General features: G+C 42.7%; 1 protein-coding gene across 2 annotated transcripts; it reads left to right on the forward strand.

Moving 5' to 3' along the window:
- Positions 1–307: 307 nt before the first annotated feature.
- On the forward strand, positions 308–17860 carry mfsd14bb (major facilitator superfamily domain containing 14Bb). 2 transcript variants are annotated; one of them, XM_051394320.1, is made up of 12 exons: positions 308–910; positions 3484–3576; positions 4889–4951; positions 6005–6132; positions 11066–11180; positions 12980–13198; positions 13994–14107; positions 14534–14605; positions 15021–15133; positions 15429–15526; positions 15788–15930; positions 16137–17860. In XM_051394320.1, the coding sequence occupies exons 1-12, from the start codon at positions 839–841 to the stop codon at positions 16365–16367; spliced, it is 1461 nt and encodes a 486-aa protein (XP_051250280.1). In that variant the 5' UTR covers positions 308–838; the 3' UTR covers positions 16368–17860. The 2 variants fall into 2 exon arrangements, with proteins under 2 accessions (XP_051250280.1, XP_051250281.1); XM_051394321.1 differs by having other exon boundaries at positions 314–889.
- Positions 17861–19687: the final 1827 nt, after the last annotated feature.

The following is a 19687-nucleotide window of genomic DNA, read 5'->3' on the forward strand; positions in this document are numbered from 1 at the left end:
AATAAACATCCTCTGCATTGTAGTGCGCGCGGCGGCCCGGCAGGTGGCGCGCTTTCTACCGGACATACAGAGGGAGTGGATGTATGAGCCAGACCTTTAAAGTCAGGGTACGTTAGTTCGGTGAGGCGTTTTTAATTAAAGTAAATTAATTCAATATTTAACATTTAATTTAATTTTTATTTTGTGTTTAATAACAAAGTAAAACCCGTGTGTACATACTCCGGTACAGTAGGGGGCGGTATACACCTTCGAAGTACGTGATTGCAATCCGCCATAAAATGAACAGAAGAAGAAGAGCTGACCCAGAGTCAGTCTGTTGGCCATTAGCTGCGTTTTAGTGGCGAATCGAACGTGAAGAAGAGCTGATCTGAGAGCAGCTAACAGTTAACGGACATACGTTAGAGGAGGCACCTCGCGCCGGGGGGGAAGAGCGTTCGATGTTACTAAAGAGACGACCCATTGGGGCGGTGTTTATACCGTTTTAAACGGTAATAGAGGAAGAGGAGACGACAGCGCCGCTCACCCGGAGAACCCCGGTGATAAAAACAATGCGACGAACTGTTAACTTACAATCAGAGCGGAGGAATTTCTGGTGAAAACCGAAAGCCGCCCTCCGCACACACACACACACTCACTCACACTCACACACTCACACACACACACACACACACTCTCTCGGTGTTACCGCGCCGTTAACGCGTCCACTCTTTAGCTCCATGGTAGCGCAGACACGTAGTTATAATCCACTCAGCGGGACACCCTGGAAGAGACGGAGTTACCTCAGGAGGATGCCGAGCAGCGGGGTGTCGGTGTGAGGATCCTTCCGCCAGGATGTGAGATGAACCCGGAGAAAGCAGCGACCGAGGCCAACATGATGGTCCGGAGCTCCGTGAGTAACCGCGCTAGCTCGGTTAGTTAGCACCGGGGGGGTAAACTGAGGTGTCATGGTCACCTGTTAGCTGCTGTTAGCCACATATGGATGCTAACGGCTCAATCAGTGTGTTAAGTGGCTAACGTTAGCTCCAATGTGAGCTAACGCCAACCGGGGATCTGTCGGTAGTTCGGCTGATCACCGGTTGGGTCGTCGGTAACCGGCTGATCACCGGTTGGGTCGTCGGTAACCGGCTGATCACCGGTTGGGTCGTCGGTAACCGGCTGATCACCGGTTGGGTCGTCGGTAACCGGCTGACACCGAGCTGCTGTTCACCTGAGGGCAGCTTGTTCACACCTGGAGACCCTCCGCTGTTTGTCCACACAGGTAAACACAAGGTAGAGCAGCTCCCCGACCTGCTGTCATCGATCACTCTGACTCAATCACTTATTGGAGCAGATACGATGCTCCTGTATTGATCCTCCTTAAAGGATTAAAACACTGTAACATATAATAAAACTCTAAAGTGTGGTCCAGATGGATAAATGTACATGTGCACAAAAATATTAATAATAATAATAATAATAATGGATATTATATGTTTTATAAATCAATAACAGCAGAGAACAGCTGATAACTAACTGCAGGAAGTTTGATTATTTCCTGTGAATATTGATCAGAGATGAGTTTTCCTGATATTTAATTTAATAAGATTTAATAATAATACTTTATTATTGGTTGTTTTATCAGAGACTGAAACTCTGTGAATATAAATCAGTGTTTCCCAAACTGTTTTTAAAAATGACAAATCACAGTTTTTACTGTTTCTGCATCAGGTCATCTCTTAAGCAGGTAAAGCAGCCATTCAAAGAGATATATGTTCAATAAATCACATCTTTGTTTTATGAATGCGTTATTGAAACACACACGTTAAATACTTTATAAATGAGACCTAATGAATGCATTTAAGTTTTAACAGGCCGTCTCATTGTTTTCACTTCCTCTCATCAGTAAAACAATGAACACATTTTAAATACTTTGTGCAGGCGGAAGAAATTCTGCACTTTTATTTTTGGGCCAAATAAAACCTCCTGCGACCCAAAATCTCTGAGTATTAATAATATATGTATGTGTGTATGTTAATATAAACTGTGTTCACATCTTCAAAGATCTTAAATAATCTAAACTTTAAAAATAACAATTCCTTTTAGTTATCGGCTCACTGTGTATATTTTTCTAACCCTTTCAAATCAAGAAGGCTTTGTAACCTAACTAATGTAACTAATTATTAACTGTAATATTATTACTGACATGTATTAGTAGTTAGTTACTGGAGGAAGTAATATTATTACTAGTAATGAGTTACTGCCCAACACTGTTGATTCCTCCGCTGCTCCTTTGTGTTTAGTTTTAACATTTTACAGCCGATCATGAGCGTAATCAATAGAAACTGATTTCCATGGTACTGACCTTTCAGTGTCTGCAGTAACGTCTCATCCAGGTGTCAACTGATCAAACTCTCCTCTGGACTCACACAGGATCGAACAGATATCAATATAAATGAGTGAAAACTGACGCAGACGTCTTCAGATATCTTCAGGTGAAGAGAAAGAAAGAGAAAGTTTACAGGATATAAAACAGATAAACAGACACCAAAGAATGAATTAGAAAATAGTTTCAGATTCATTTTCAGCTCAGGAACAGATTCCAGACATAGTTTCTTTTCTCTATGCAAACACTTATGTTATACTTCTGACTGCTGTTGTCTGTGTTTGCAACCGTGTCATATTTCCTGTGAAGCACCGGCTGAATTATTTTGGAGAGTGAGAGATGAAGTGAGGCTGATTGTTGTCTTTGAGGTTCAGATGTGTCGACAGACCACAGACGGTAGATAAATAGACTCTCTGACACTGAACTCGATCAGTTAGTGTGAACGTTGTGAAAGTGCTCACATCTTTTTATACACCGGCTCCTTCACACTGTTTATGATGGTTTATTAAAGCTCTTCCTCTGTCACTCATTCACTCGCTGCTCTATAACGAGAGCAGGAAACTGAGAGCATCGTTTAGCATTGTCACCCCGCCCTCTATCTACAGAGTGTTTGTCTAGTTTGAGTCAGAAATCTACGTTTTCTACAACAAAGTCAACCTGTGCTTTCCCCAATACGAATGGTTTAATGTATTATAGAGCTGCAGCTATTGATTCATTAAGGAATCGACTATTCTACCGATTTATTCCCTCGAAAACTCCACATCACGTAGTAATCTCCTGTCTCCAGGATCATTGATCTTCAGTTTATAGACTTTGTCTTTACCCGCCGCCTAATCGGCACTGAGCATGTGCAGCTTCTCCAGAGAAATGAGAAGGAAAAAACAAAGTGTTTTCATTATTCTTTTAGCGTTTATCCGAGTGGTTAGGTTTACAAACCCAACAGGCGTTTTACTGTATGTATCTTCTGTGAAAACCTGGCTGTAGCTGTGGTTTCACAGCGTGAGAGTAAACTGCAGGCTGAAGGTTTCAGAGGAGACGTATGTTTGGATCACATCGCACAGGAAGTGAGGTGAACTCCCACAGATGAATAGTTAATGTTTGCGCCTCTTTTCCCGCCGCAGCACGGCCGAGGCCGAGCCAAAGTGACTCACGCGGTGGTGGTGATCTTCCTGGAGTTCTTCGCCTGGGGGCTGCTGACCACGCCCATGCTGACTGTGAGTAAACACACACAGGACATCAACACACACATCATAAAAACTGGATGTTTACACATGTCTCTGTTCAGGATCCTCTAAAGTCGACATGTTTTCGGTATGGACATTGAAATGGTTATTGGTTGCTGTTCCTGCTGTCAGTCCGTGTGACAGGAGACAAAATCAGACAAAACCAAATCAGACTGTAGAAGCCTCATGTTAGTTATTGACAACCTTTATGATAAATCATTTTGTGTTTATCAGTTGTGTAAACAATATCTTATAACTAGAAAAAAGATATGTTGGTATATTTATCAGGTGTTTGTGTTGAGAGCCTTTATCTATCACCAGTGAACCACAGGGCGTTACGGAGGAATCAGAGATGGGTATCAGGCGTTCATCCTCTGTTGAACAGAAACATCCCAACTCGTACTGTAAACAGGTATCAGGATGCGTGTGCCGCTGTATTACTGGAATTCAGGCAACTTTCAGACTAACAGTAGCTCACAGGTAGAGTTGATCCAGGAAGTCAACAGAATGAATTCCCAGAGCAGGAGAAACACTCTGAGACAGACTCGTTTGTTTGCACAGACTACTGAAGCTAGCCAGTGTAGCTAACCTGTATCTGCTATTTGGTGAGTCTGTTCACTTCGTCGTCTGCTGGGATGGAAACTGCGGCGCATCCTAACCGATAAAAGGAGAGAAACACACTGAAGCTGATGGTGGAGTGTTGTCAGACCCGGGGTAGCTGGTCTCTAGCAAAAGAGAAACTGGTGTCGTTCAGGAACTGGAATCAAAGTCTCCGTCTGATCGGCCCCTTAGACTTTTTGTCAGCCATTTTAGAGAAACTTCCTTGGAATGAACTTGAAAACGCCCTGCCTCCAGCCTTTGTGCTGCACCGCTCTCTCTACAGGACACGGATGAAAACTATTCCTCTGAAACAGACTTTAGAACACAAGCATGTTCAAACTGTCTGAGTGTCCCTTTAGGTCGTCTGCAGAGTGAAATGACTTTAATAAATTAAGTGAACAATGTGGAACCTCGTCTGTTCGTCCTTCAGCAGCCTGCAGCTCTCAGTGCTGCTGTGTCACTGTATCATATGAACAAAAGAGTGTGTGACAGGCATGATAACTAATGTGTTTCCTTAATCAGTCACACAGCTGAGTCATTTAAATGCCCTTCAACGTGCTCTAGGGTCATTTGTGCCAAAAAGGTGTGTGTGAAAATTAAATGTGTGAGAGGTTGCAGACTGATAGCGACGAGTTGTGTGAGAAGATAAAACTGTATAAGCAGCTTTTATTCAGGAGACTGAGAGCTTGTGTTGCTGTTTCAGGTCCTCCATGAGACGTTTCCTCAGCACACATTCCTGATGAACGGCCTGGTTCAGGGCGTGAAGGTAAGACCAACACAGCAGCAAATACTAACAGGACATCGGAGGAGGTACATAATAACAAATGTTAAATATTTAATAGATAATAAAAGACCTGTGGTGGAAACCTCAGTGTAGAGCAAGTAGTGTACACTGAAACAACATGAATACAGTGTTTGTGCTTTATACAGCCACCAGTTAATCAGGATTAAAAAAATGAAATGTGAAACTGGTTCATAAAGTTGAGAAACAGAGCTGCTATCAGGGAGACACCGAACTCTCTCTCCCCGATTCTGACACCAGAGCTCTTATTGTGACACCATTTACAATCTGTAAACCTCTCTGACACCGGTGTTATGAAAGGGATGCTGTGGCCCTTTGTGCCTGAATGAATGAAAGGAAACAGAAGAAAGAAACTCTTATCAGGATCGGGAAACCTGGAAATTTAGAGACTAGTTTTCCCGTCATAGAAAGACCCGGGAATTGAGTTAAAATGACCAAATATCCAGGAAACGATCTATGTTTTATGTTGTATTTTAGTCCCTCACTCACACTGTCTACGTATTTAGTCTGAAACTGGACTGTTTGTCGGGGAACCTGCAGTACGACACATACAAACACTTCTTGTTGTTATGGTTCATAAATACACACAGCAATGTTAATTGTACGTGCAACAACAAACGCTATTAGACACACAGACACACTAATAAAAGCAGAAAATGTCCCAGAGCCTTAAATAATTACTGATTAATCATTTAGTCCATGAATCATCAGTAAAAAATGTCCATCGCAACATCTTACAGAACAAGGCTTTAAATGTTTTATCTTGTCGTCGAAATGTTGAACCAGTGGTTTTCAAACTTACACACTGGACCTTTAATTCATAACTTTGTATAGTTCATATAATGTATAATGCAATAATAATATATGGTAGTCACGAAAGGGAACCGCTGTATTATACAATATATAAACTGTTTATTAATCAATAAATCTTTAATAGACAGAAACACATGAGCACTTTGTTACATGTGAACGTTGTGTTGAGGTTTGGTTGTTAACGTTTTCTCTGTTGCTGTTCAGGGCTTCCTGTCGTTCCTGTCGGCTCCTCTGATTGGTGCGCTGTCAGATATCTGGGGCAGGAAGTCTTTCCTCCTCATGACGGTGTTCTTCACCTGTGCCCCTATCCCCTTCATGAGGATCAGCCCATGGTGAGACAACAGGGCTCAACGTTAATGGGTGTTAGGGGGGAGTTTTTTCCACTTGCCCAGTAGGGGAAGACTCAGAAATCTACTCAAAGTCAGTTCTCTTTTATTTATCAGCCATAAACAACAAACACCCTCGTAGCTGCCATGCAAGCGAGATGCTGTCAGCTCTTTTTTTTTTACTTCCTTTCCAAAATATTAAAATTAATTAATTAAATTTTTATCCTTCAAAAAAAAAAAAAAAAAAAAAAAAAAAAAAAAAAAAATTTAAATATAAAAAAAAAAAAAAAAAAAAAAAAAAAAAAAAAAAAAAAAAAAAAAAAAAAAAAAAAAAAAAAAAAAAAAAAAAAAAAAAAAAAAAAAAAAAAAAAAAAAAAAAAAAAAAAAAAAAAAAAAAAAAAAAAAAAAAAAAAAAAAAAAAAAAAAAAAAAAAAAAAAAAAAAAAAAAAAAAAAAAAAAAAAAAAAAAAAAAAAAAAAAAAAAAAAAAAAAAAAAAAAAAAAAAAAAAAAAAAAAAAAAAAAAAAAAAAAAAAAAAAAAAAAAAAAAAAAAAAAAAAAAAAAAAAAAAAAAAAAAAAATATATATATATATAAATAAATAAAAAGGGAAAAAATGTACTGTGACATGGACAGGGATGGAAGATGACCTATAGTTTGTTGAGAAACCCAACAGCTGATGGTACAAATGATCTCAGGTATCTGTTAGACCTGGTACGTTTTCTGGAGGTATACCTCCTTCCTGATGGTAGGAGGCAAAGCTCAGAGTGTAGTGGGTGAGTGATGTTAGCCAAAATGGCCATTGCCCTCTGTGTGGCTCTGGCCTCATACACATACCCAATGCTGTTGAGGTCAGTGCCAAATATTTTCTGACATATGTTTACAATTTTACACAGTCTGTTTTTGTTGATTACACTCAAATTGCCAAACCAGCAGATCATAGCAAAAGTTAAAATTGACTCAACAAAGGATGAATAAAATGTTTTCAGAAGTGATCTGTCAACATTAAACCCCTTCAACTTTCTTAAGAAAAACAATCTCTGATTGGCCTTTTTACATATATAGTCTGTATTGGTGTCAAAGTTCAATTTATCATCTAAAATGGTGCCCAAGTACTTGTATTGGCTTACCACATCCAACGCTGTGCCGTTAATCAAAGTTGAAGCAGTGTTGGGAGGATTGCGACGAAAGTCAATACACATCTCTTTGGTTTTAGAGACGTTGAGTTGTAAATATGAGTCTTTGCACCATGAGATAAAATAGTCCAAAACTGGGCCATGACCCACCTCGTGATCCTGCAGAAGACTAATTATCACAGAATCATCAGCATACTTAATAATATGCCTTGATTCAAACATACTCTGACAGTCATTGGTGTAGAGTACTAATATAAGTGGTGACAGAACACACCCCTGAGGTGACCCTGTGGAGCACATGAGGGCCTTAGATAAAGTGTTATTTACCCGGGTTCTCTGTGACCTCATAGTTAGGAAATCAACCAGCCAGCATATGGTACCAAAGTCAATATCAGAAAATTGCAATAGTCTGTGAGCAAGGATATGGGGCTGCATACAGTTGAATGCTGAGGAGAAATCAACAAAACACAGGCGTGCATGTGTCTTCTTGCCCTCTAAATGTCCAGTAACAAAGTCCAGCAGTGTTGCTGTGGCATCCTCAACTCCCTTACTTGGTAGATATGCAAATTGGGGTGGATCAATCATGCCCTGAGTCATGAAAAATAAACTCCTCTTTACAATACACTCAAAACCTTTCATCACCAGAGACGTCAGAGCCACGGGGCCATAGTCATTCAGCACCTTTTGAGATGGAACTTTTGCCACTGGAACCACTACTGATTCTTTCCATAACCCTGGGACTTTCCTTTGTGATAGCGAGAGTTGGAAAATAAATGTGAAAATACTGCTCAAGAAAAGAGCACAGTGTTTAAGCAATCGGCCGCTGATGTGGTCAGGCCCCTGGCTCTTCCTTATGCTCGTCTGCTCAAGGGTCTTCCAGACGTCAGTCTCAAAAACAACACAGAGTTGGAGTTTCGGCCACATCCTCCACTCGATCAGGATCTATCAGGACTATTCCCTAGTCGCCGTGTTAATGAGCACAGCTCTCTCATTTTAAAGTGCCAGTCTGGTTTTCCTGCTGCTGTGTGACGCTGCAGGTATCGGACACACAGCCAGCAGATATTACTGTTGGACCTCTATGTGTGCCCACAGTTTTCATTACGGAGCAATCTCTGAGCTGAAACACTGGATACGGCTGCAGAAGCTCTAACAATAACTTTAATACATCAGTGATTCCTTGCAAAAATAAAAAGTCTGACCCCAAATCACAGAGATGCCAGTTTGACATAAGCCCTATTCGCACGGGACTAGTATTACCTGGGGACCTCATGTGATTTAGTAATTACCCCACCACGTCTGTGTTTTGTGCGGCGCATTTGCACGGGATAAGCGAAGTCTGTGTTTTAACTCAAATTTACTGACATTATCCCCCGGATATGATGTCAAGGCTCTGCGTAACCTATGCGTAACAGTCTGTTACTGATCTGACGTTGCTGGTACCGTCGGGCCCGCGGAGCACCGTGCACTCCTCTATGCTGCCGAACGGCTCGAACATCTTTCTCACATCAGTGTCCGTCTGCTGTTTTCCCAGCATGCCCACAAACATCAAAATGCTGTCAAAATTTTCATTTATAATTGCCAACGCAGCACAAAAACTTAAAAAAAAACACAAAACTACCCCAAATCACAGAGATGCCGATTCGCAAGGGTCTAATATTATTGCATGACCTCTGTGTTTGGTGAAATATGGTAGGTAATTTGCGGTGGAATTTTTACTTTACAAATTATGGACATGGCAGATTTGCACGGGATTAAGATCACAGACGACCTCCGCAATTATTACAAATTACTAGAGGTCCCCAGGAAATACTAGTCCCGTGCGAATAGGCCTTAATATTAACACAGGACCTCAGTGTTCAGCAGTCATTTGTGAAGGAATTTCACTTTACCAGTTACAGACGGATTCACACAGGATTACGATCACAGACCTTCTCTGTAATTATTACAAATCACATGAAGTCCCCTGATAATGCTGCTCCACTGTGAATGGGGCTTAAATCCTGCTCAGTGTGGAAGTCATTGATTGAGGTTTGGTGAACGTTGAACTGTTGTTCTGTTCTTTGTTCCTGGAAATAATTCAGACTGCTCCACTGGCATCAGATCAGGTTACATTTCTGCTTCTTCTTTTCTACTAAGAAGTGACATGTCTTCAGTAGAAACTAGATGGGAAATTGAAACCGGTGCCAGTTCGTCTAGTTAACGCCGTTAGCTCACATTCTACCTAGCTAACCGTCTGACTTAGCTATAAGCATTTACGTTAATCTAACAGCGAACAGGTGAACATGAAATCTCTGTTGTTTTACATTTGTCTGTCCTCTTCCATCAGCTGTTAGATTTATTTTAATGGATGTTTTCTCTGTTTTATATCACAGTGAAATTCATCTGTTTCAGTTTATATTGTTGACCAGTAAAAACAAGACATTTAATGATGTTTTGGACTCTTGGAAACTGAGAGAGACATAATGGAGAAGATGATGAACAAATGAATTCATACTGAACACGATGGTTAGTTTCAGCCCTGCTCTGTGAGTCGGTAGAGCAAGCGGAGGGTCTGCTGCAACCTTTTGGAGTTTGAACAGTCACATGTTGTTCATGTGAGCGATGAGGATCAGCATGAACGCTGCAGATCAGAGAGCAGCCAGTGAGGCAGCAAACGGCCTCTGCTCAGCTTCAGAGTTCACAGGTTCTTCATGCAAAGTGTATTTGCTGTATGTATGAAACATGAGCAGAAGCAGAGTGTTTAACATCCTTCTGTTCCCATCTGTTTGGATTATATAGTATACAATATAACTACACCACAGCCTTCTAAAAACATTTAAAGATTATTTTGAGTTTTTAAACAGTTCACTGCAGCACAAGATTAGCTGACACTGGCTCTCTTCATGATGCTGAAACTCTCCATCACGCTCCACAAACCCTCAGTTCAGAATAACTAAATTAAAGAGTTGTTTGAGATCAGACGCAGGCAGCAGGAGAAAAGCCCTCTCTGCAGATCATCACAAGATTGTCCTTTTAACTTCATTATTGTAGAAGAAGTGAAACCTTGCTTATCCGTGAACACACAATCCATGAGGTTATTATAAAACCAGCTGTAAAGTGTAAAAATATTAAATTTACTGTAAAGTAAAGAAATCCTCCCACATGAGAGCCTCCGGCCATTAAATGTTAAAAATGCATTTAACAGTTACTTGATTGTTCCTTTTCAAATATTTGTCTGTAAGTGGAAAAACTAAAGGTTTGATGTGGTTCAGGATCTCCTTGAGCCAGTTATTGTGTAAGAAGATCAGACGTCTAGCTAATAGAGTTGTAAAGGCCAGAACACGCTGTTTAATCATCGTGAGAGGTTCAGGTTTAAGGGTCAACCAAAGACTGAAAGTGTGCAGAATATTTGACTCCTTAAGATTGTAAAAACTAAAAGTGGTGATCTTTTTAAAATAACAAAATGTGAATCAGTTATCTCAAATATCGGTAATGGTATCAGCGGGGGAAAAATCCATATGTTGCGTCCCTAAACATCAACATCAACCTGTAAATGATCAACCCTCAATGTGAGTCAGTGTCAACATAATACAGCACTGAAATCCCTGCTTCCTCATCCTGAGACGCTTCCTGAGTTACTGTGTCCCCGCAGCTGAATTTTAATTTTGAAGAATCTTTTGAGGAAGAATTTGCATAATGATGCGATGATGATGATGATGATGATGCATGAAATGTCCTCTGACAACCATAAACACAGGAACTGACTGTGAATGAACCTGTTGTGTATAAAGTGTCTCTGAGCTGTTTCCTGTCTGTTCCTGTGTGCAGGTGGTATTTCGCTCTGATCTCAGTCTCAGGGATTTTCGCGGTGACCTTCTCGGTGATCTTCGCCTACGTCGCCGACATTACAGAGGAGCACGAGAGGAGCACGGCCTACGGACTGGTAACTACACACTGCAGATTTTATCACTACAGGAAGTGAGTTTAGCTTTGAAACAGCTCAGTGGTTTAAAGATAAAGCTGCTGTTGGTGTACCTGAGTCAGTGTTATAGTCCTTATAGTGGAGCTGCAGACTATGTGCCTACTCTGATAGCATATTGTGTGTGTGTGTGTGTGTGTGTGTGTGTGTGTGTGTGTGTATGTATGTGTGTATATATATATATATATATATATATATATATATATATATATATATATATAAATGGAGTTCCTGTTTCCTGCCATTATGGAAATCTACAGTGAACCAGGGTCACAGGCAGGACAGGAAGTGCAATAAAAATGGCCTCTTTGAGTTGTCTGTGGTTTTTGTGGAGGTGTAGAGATAAGCAGTGTCAACAGATTTTATAGCTGAGGACAAATGAAAGATTCAGGCTGCCACAATGCATTCTGGTCCTGCTGTGGGTGTCTGCTTGCTCTTTTCTCTCATTTCACTTCAACCTACCAAAGTCTGCAACAGTAGCAGATGATGGATAATTCTCCTCACTGGTTGTCTGCTTAATACGTTGTGGTCAAAGTGTATATTATAACATTGATTCATTGATTAAGTCCATTCCTCTATTTTTATTTGTAAATCCTCAGTTTACATTATTATTATTATTATTATTATTATTATAATATGATATGATGATGATGATGATGATGATGATGATGATGATGTGTGTGTAAAGCAACCAGAAACAGATTGGGCGTTTGCACGTTGCAGTGACGCGTTCATTGATCAGACTGTTAAAAATAAACAGGAATCAAAATCTGGATCTTGACCTGAGCTCTGTCAGAATGTGTGAAACCCAGTTCTGCTGCTTCCTGTTTGTGTGACAGTTGAACTCTTCGATCTGTTGGAGTGTAAAAGTCGGTCACGTCAGTCAAAACCGAGTCGATTAAGGCTGCTCTGATTGATCGTCCACCGACGGTTATTGGCCGATATTTATTCCAATTAGTTTGATTAGTTGAGGAGCCGATCAGTGGACGCATTAATTCAGTGTTTGTCACATAGATTTACTATGTAAATGTCTGTTCTACAATGACTGGATCTGTATGTTCCTACATGAAAATACTCATTTTAATATGTACAGAACGTTATTTATAGTCAGTGACTCATTTACTGACAGATCTACGACCACAGACACACACACAGGGTCTGATCCACTGACGCTCGCCTGCAGTTGTATTAATCTGTGTGCACACAGGTCATGTGACCGCAGCATGTGAGCTCTCAAAGCTTCACATAGTTTGTTGTATGAGGAGAAAGAAGCCGAGCTGCTGCTCTCATGTCTCAACTACTGAACTGAACAAATGTTTCCAAACGCAGTTACAGCTCGACTGACCAGCTGGCTGAACATCAGATCCAGAGTCATATTTGGTTTTTAGTCGACTTCATGCACCTTTTATTTTATCTGTGTCTATATTTATCCTGATGAAAAGGTAAAAATATAAACAGGAACTGAATCATTCAGTGTTTTTATAGATGATCCACAGCATCTTAAAATCCAGTAAAAGGCTCAAAAATGAGACATAAATAATGACAGTTCACTAAAGTTTACCTTTATCATTTATATTCTATATAAAAAAGGTCACTAATTGTCATTAAGGCGACCCCCTGGGTGCTGTGGTCTTCTCTGAATCTGTGGTTGTTCACACTAAAGTTCACAAACGGATCCAAACAGGTCGGATGTGAACCCTCAGTAAAGTCCTGAGCTGGTTCTGGTTCTTCACGTCTGATCTTGTGTGTTTTTGTGTCATCAGGTCTCTGCGACCTTCGCAGCCAGTCTGGTGACGAGCCCGGCCATCGGGGACTATCTGTCCGCGCAGTACGGCGACAGCCTGGTGGTTCTGGTCGCCACGATAATCGCCGTGGCCGACATCGCCTTCGTGTTCTTCGTCGTCCCGGAGTCGCTGCCGGACAAGATGCGGCTGACGTCCTGGGGCTTCCCCATCTCCTGGGAGCAGGCCGACCCCTTTGCAGTGAGTTCAAATACCTTTTCTCAGGCTGGTTCCGACCCAACATCTACTCTCAGATCAGTTCTTCATGTGGTTCCAGAGCAGCACCAACCAACGCTTTGCTGTTCTATAACGAAGCACTGCTTACATCAGGTGCTGGAGGCAGGAACTGGATGACCAGCCACATCTAGCGTAGCATCTAGTCTACCTAAAGAAGAAGAACCAGAGCTAGAAGTTAGAGGGAGTTAGAATAGACTAAAACCACTTTGTGACGTCCCTGCTGTATGATTGATTGTTTTCATGCTCATCAGGTAACTTATAGTTTACTGGTTGAGCTCACTTTTCCCCTAAAATCAAGTTTGAATGAATTTGAACAAATAATCTCCAAACACACAACTTCAGGTACCCAGAAACAAACAAATTAGAAAATACTAATAATAGTTGGCCAACAAAAATATTGCTAGGATTAGTAGTTTAGTTTACTGACAGTCAGTAGGTAAAGCTGATAGTGGAACAGTCTGTTACATTCAAGTCTGTATTCAAACATGTCATGACACAGTTACAGATAAACCAGGTTCAAACTATTTTAAATAAAAAGAAAAAAGAAACAAACATTGATTATTTTTTAGTAATAAATGGCTCCAGATGCAGCCAGAAGAACAGAAATAACTGTTAATATGAAGAGAAGAGAGAGGGTTGAATTCCCAGTGTAGAAATGTGTCTGCCTGCTGTCAGCTGAATGATTGACTGATTGATTAATGGATTGATTAATGGATTGACAGTTGTGTGTTGACAGCTGATTGTTTTATGTGTGTTCAGTCTCTGCGTCATGTGGGCAAAGACACCACAGTGCTGCTGATCTGTGTCACAGTGTTCCTGTCCTACCTGCCTGAGGCCGGACAGTACTCCAGCTTCTTCCTCTACCTGAGACAGGTAACACACACACACACACACACACACACACACACACACACTCCACATACTCCACATACTCACTGAGCTGTTAAGGAAGGGAAACTGACCTTCAGGGTAGAATCAGGCCGACCGCAGAGAGACTGCCGGGAACCGCCGACTCCTCCTGCAGTCGGCCTCCTGCTGGCAGATCCATCGAGCTGTCTGGTGCTGATACTTTGACAGGGATCCAGATCGGTGCAGGAACATCTGATCTTATTTCAGGAGGGAAAACCAGCAGATCTTTTTCCCAGCAGCCATTTTGATATCTTACAGAAGTAAAAGCACATTAAATGATCAGATGAAGGAGGGCTGAACCACATTAGTGTTTTATTGTGAAACTTCTGTGAGGTTCTGTAAGAGGTGAAACGTCTTCAGTGACCCTGTAAGAATGTTTCTGTGTTTCAGGTGATTGAGTTTTCTCCTGCAGCCATCGCTGCCTTCATCGCCATGGTGGGAATCCTCTCGATAATCGCTCAGGTACAGAAACAACCAGCTGATGCCATCTTGAAGCATTTGTTAGAGATTTGGAAAAGGCTAAAATACTGAACTTTATTCCAGTCGGACCTTCAGATGTTAGAACAGTGTTTTATATATCAACACAGGCTGTATTCAGACCATCAGCATTACGGCGACTAGCAACCGCTGACACAAACAAAGGAAGCTGCTCGGTATCTGTTTTTCTGCGTAGACTGAAACACAAGAGCAAGTATCTGATTGCCCACCGCAGCGTAACGTCGGTTACACTTCCCTAGTTGACTCTGTTTCAGCCTTTCCGCCTTTTCTCAGCACTTTGAATAAGATTAAATAAAGTTAAGCTTGTGTTACTGAAATAGTGGCGTATGTATTTAATCACTTTATATGATATAAACTATAATCTCTCTCTCTCTGTCAGACTCTTCTCCTCAGTGTTTTAATGAGGACCATCGGTAATAAGAACACAGTTCTTCTGGGTCTGGGCTTTCAGCTCTTCCAGCTGGCCTGGTACGGCTTCGGATCTGAGCCCTGGTGAGTACAGTGTGTGTGTGGCTGTGTGTCTGTGTATGTATGTGTGTCTGTCTGTGTGTTGGGGGGTCTGTCTGTCTGTCTGTCTGTCTGTGTGTTGGGGGGTCTGTCTGTCTGTCTGTCTGTCTGTGTGTTGGGGGGGTCTGTCTGTCTGTGTGTTGGGGGGTCTGTCTGTCTGTGTCTGTGTGTTGGGGGTCTGTCTGTCTGTCTGTCTGTCTGTCTGTCTGTCTGTGTGTTGGGGGGTCTGGAGTCAGTGTTGTCACTTTGGTTCATTGGGTTTCCTTCCTGCTGTTTACAGGATGATGTGGGCGGCAGGAACAGTAGCAGCCTTGTCCTCCATCACCTTCCCAGCAGTCTCTGCTCTGGTGTCACACAGTGCATCACCTGACCAACAAGGTGAGTACACCTGTCTGTCTGCCTGTCTGTCTGTCTGTCTGTCTGTTGAGAAGGAGAACCGGAGTCATGGGAGGAAGACACTTGTCTTTTCTTTTGGCTCGCTTGTTCTTCTGTTTGCATGCTCCATCTTTCTGTGATGGTGTTTCTTTTTGATGCTTGTCAGAAACTTTCTTAACTCTGTCTGTCTGCCTGTCTGCCTGTCTGCCTGTCTGTCTGTCTGTCTGTCTGTCTGTCTGCCTGCCTGCCTGTCTGTGTCTTCAGGTGTGGCACAGGGGATGATCACAGGTATCAGAGGTCTGTGTAATGGATTGGGTCCGGCTCTATACGGGTTTATCTTCTTCCTCTTCAACGTGGAGCTGAACGACATGCAGCCGGTGGCAGGAAGACCGGCACAGACCACGGAGGTACACACACACACACACACACACACACACACACACACACACACACACACACACACACACACACACACACACACACACACACACACACACACACACACACACACACACACACACACACACACACACACACACACACACACACATATTTGTGTATAAATTAATGTAACAATAATAATTAAATGTATAATTTCTCTCTCTGTGTGTAGAAGTCTGTCATCCCCGGTCCTCCCTTCCTGTTCGGAGCGTGCACCGTCGTGTTCGCTCTTCTCGTCGCCATCTTCATCCCCGAGCACCACCGGCTGGCCGACGTCAAGACCTGCTCCGCCCGCAAGTCCAGCAGCGCCTCCGCCGCACACGCTCAGAACGCCGGCCCTCTGGCCACGCCCACCAGCGACGCGGAGGACATCGAGCCGCTCCTGCAGGACAGCAGCATGTGACTGACAGCCAGCCCCTGAGGCCTGAGCCCGGTCTGCTAGTCCCGCCCCCTTCAGAATAAACCAATTTCAGCTTTTATTTTTTTATTTCTTCAGACTGTTCGGACGGAAGAGTCGGGGGACGTTGGCGCGGCAACCACACTGACGAGCTTTATCTCTTATTTATAGCCTTTGATTCGTTTAGCTGCCGTATGTTTGTCAGGTTTCACTTCAGGTTGCTCTGAATGTGGACTTTACAGGACTGGTTCTGGTCCTGGTGGTTCTGTTTCAGACCCAAAGAGACAAACGGGTCATTTTCTCTCTGTTGTAGCTGTAATATAAATCTTAGTCATCGTGAAATGAATGTAAAGGAATTAATGAGAAAACATTAACATTATTAATATAACATCTTTTATTCAAAGAAGTTCTGCCTCATTGTTTAAAGACCTGCAGCCATTATTAACACCTGGTCCAGGTGTGTTTGGGCTTTGAACCTCTGGCGGGACGTTCTTCAGTAAAAACATTAGCTCTAAGATCTAAGTACTGGAGCTCACAGACCATAATGCCATTTGTAGATTAGAGTTTGCTGAAGTTCTGTTGCTGTGGTCGGTTTCAGAGCGTTTATACTGTCGCTCTCTGATTCGCTGCGTAGTTTCTCTTTTTAAGGCCGTTTTTTATAGTTTGTATGAATATCGACAGGAAGAGAGGAGGTGATGACACCATGGTTCTGGCTGAGATCGGTCCGGTTCTGGTCTTTAGCTCCTCTTTTGAGAAGGTTGTGAACCGCCATCTTTGTTCCATATCTCAGTTTACAGTCAGTCTGGTTGCCGCCTCGACGCTCTGGAGTCAGTTCGCCTTCCCTCTGCGTGTGTGTGTGTGTGTGTGCCCCTTAACTCCACCCGGGGAGGCCTGCAGAGATCAAACGCTCCTCGCTGTGCGGGACCGAAGGGACCAGCAGGTGGAGGTGTGTTGAGTCCCAGAAGCTACAGACTGTTTTAACTGGAACTTTTCACGGCGACGGAGAGACGGGGAGAGGACGGTGAGGTCAGAGCTGCTCGGGATTGTGGGATATAAACACAGGAGTGGAAGTCGTCGCCTGCAGGGGGCAGCGTTGTTGTTGTTGTTGTTGTTGTTTTTGTTGTTGTTGTATGATCCAGTCTCTCCGACTGTTAACTGAGAGGAGAACGTGGCGGTCGCTCTCACTGAGCATGTGCAAGCTCCGGCCAGCTGTGACATCATCGTCCTGTCCAGAAACATTCATTTAAAAGGTTTGAAGTTCTTCTGAGCCGGGTGGCGTCACGGAGGAAAAATAACAAATCATTTATCTCAACATCCAAATCTGACTGTTTCTCTCTCACATCCAAACATTAACAACAAGATAAAGTGTGATGGTGGTGAAGCAGTGTGGGATCATGGGAGTTGTTGTCTTCACCACCATTGGCGTCATTGCAGTCAGCTTCTCCCGGTTAGGATTCCTTCAGTGTTCATGGTTCAGGAGGTTTCTACCGGGAGCCCAATGATCCACAGAGGTCTCCTCCTCTCCAACACAAACAGACCCGCTGATTAAAACCACTAAACACACTGAATAAAGCAGTTCCACCTTAAACACACTGAATAAAGCAGTTCCACCTTAAACACACTGAATAAAGCAGTTCCCTAACACACTGAATAAAGCAGTTCCACAATCACTAACAATCACTGCTTCTCCCACGCTGTTGGACAGACAAAGGACGTCCCGGAGGGGCTGCGAGCCGAGCTGCTGCTAACGTTAGCTCAGCTTGTTTCTCTGATAACTTAAGATCCAGATGACCCTGAAGGTCTCACACACACACACACACACACACACACACAGTGTTTTCCCTCCGTGACGTCTCCGCTCTGTAGTTTCAGATCGACGTCTCATCTGTTCCTGTTGTGTTTTAAATACTTGAAGTGTGTTCAGCCTGAAAGTGCTCCGCCCGCCCGCCACTCCAGACAGAACAAATCAAGCGCTCCTAGTTACTGACGTACCTTGAACAGGTGTTCCCGCTGCGCTCCCGACGTTCCCGCTGCGCTCCCGACGTTCCCGCTGTGCCACAGTTTGAACTCTCAGCAGGTTGTAGAGAACCAAAATGGTGCCATGCTTTTATTTTTCTGTTTTTATTCTTTTGTTACTTTCATTCACAAAAAGGTCAAACCACATCAACCCCCCCCCAAACCTGTTACCATGGCTACAGATGGAGGAGACACAATGTCCGACCCCACAGTGCTGCCTTCAGGTTGCGTTAATGTGTGGGAATTGCTAGCTTCTGACTGTGGGAGTTTAAAGTCTCCGAACAGACGACGAACAACCGAAATGTTGTCGTCGTGTGTTTTTCTTTTTTTTTTCTCCCAGCGTGACTTGAATGCAGCACCAGTGAGGTCACAGCTGCAGAAACACCTGGCGGGCAGGTAGATGATGGTGTGTAGAAGCACAATCACAACCTTTCGTTTCCGCCTCCTGATTCAGTCCACAGCTTTCGAGCTCTCCGTCGGCTCGCTGAAGCTTTTTGTTTTTGATTTTTCTCTCCGTCACTTTGTCGAAGATGATGTCATACAGGAAGTTGGACCTACAGTATATTTTTCTACAGTCAGAAACCCTGCAGAGTTCTTACTCAGTGTCCCAGAATGCACCACAGTGTTAGGAACTACATCCTGTATCGTATGTTGTCATACCGGACTCTGTCTCTTTATGTTGCTGCTGCGTTCACGTCTCATCGGGAACTTTCTCTCATCGCTCCTCCTCCGGATTTAAAGATTGAACAGTTGAATTAATCGATCGATCGATTGATTTTACATATTTTCCAGCTTCTCAAACATCTGGATTTATTGGTTTTCTTCGTCATACGTGATAATTAAACTGAGTATCTTTGGATTTTGGGCTGTTGGAATGAATTAAAGAACAGTATTTTTCCGTCTCTACTCTAAGAAAAGTGAGTTCAGAGTTTTTAGTGACTTTTAAGGTTCTGATGAGACGTGAAGCGACAACATGGCCGCCAGAGTTTTACGGCTTTAACTGACGACTGACGGACGACTGAAGCTTTTTCAAACAGTTTTTGTACGTCAGCACTTGTTACTGAATATAAATCTCTACGTTTACTGAGAAGACTTTTATTGTAGCTGATGATAATTATTAGAAGAGATCAGTAACTTATATTCTCCTCCTCCTCTTCCTCCTCCTCCTCTTCCTCTTCCTCTTCCTCCTCCTCCTCCTCCTCCTCCTCCTCCTCCTCCTCTCGTGTACATGATGCAGAACATTTGCAGATTGCTGCACTTTAGTTTCTCTGAACGTGTGCCTCTAATCATTCTTCATGTTCATATCTGTT

The sequence above is a fragment of the Dicentrarchus labrax genome, unplaced genomic scaffold (assembly GCF_905237075.1).
Source record: "Dicentrarchus labrax unplaced genomic scaffold, dlabrax2021, whole genome shotgun sequence".
NCBI classification, from domain to species: domain Eukaryota; kingdom Metazoa; phylum Chordata; class Actinopteri; family Moronidae; genus Dicentrarchus; species Dicentrarchus labrax.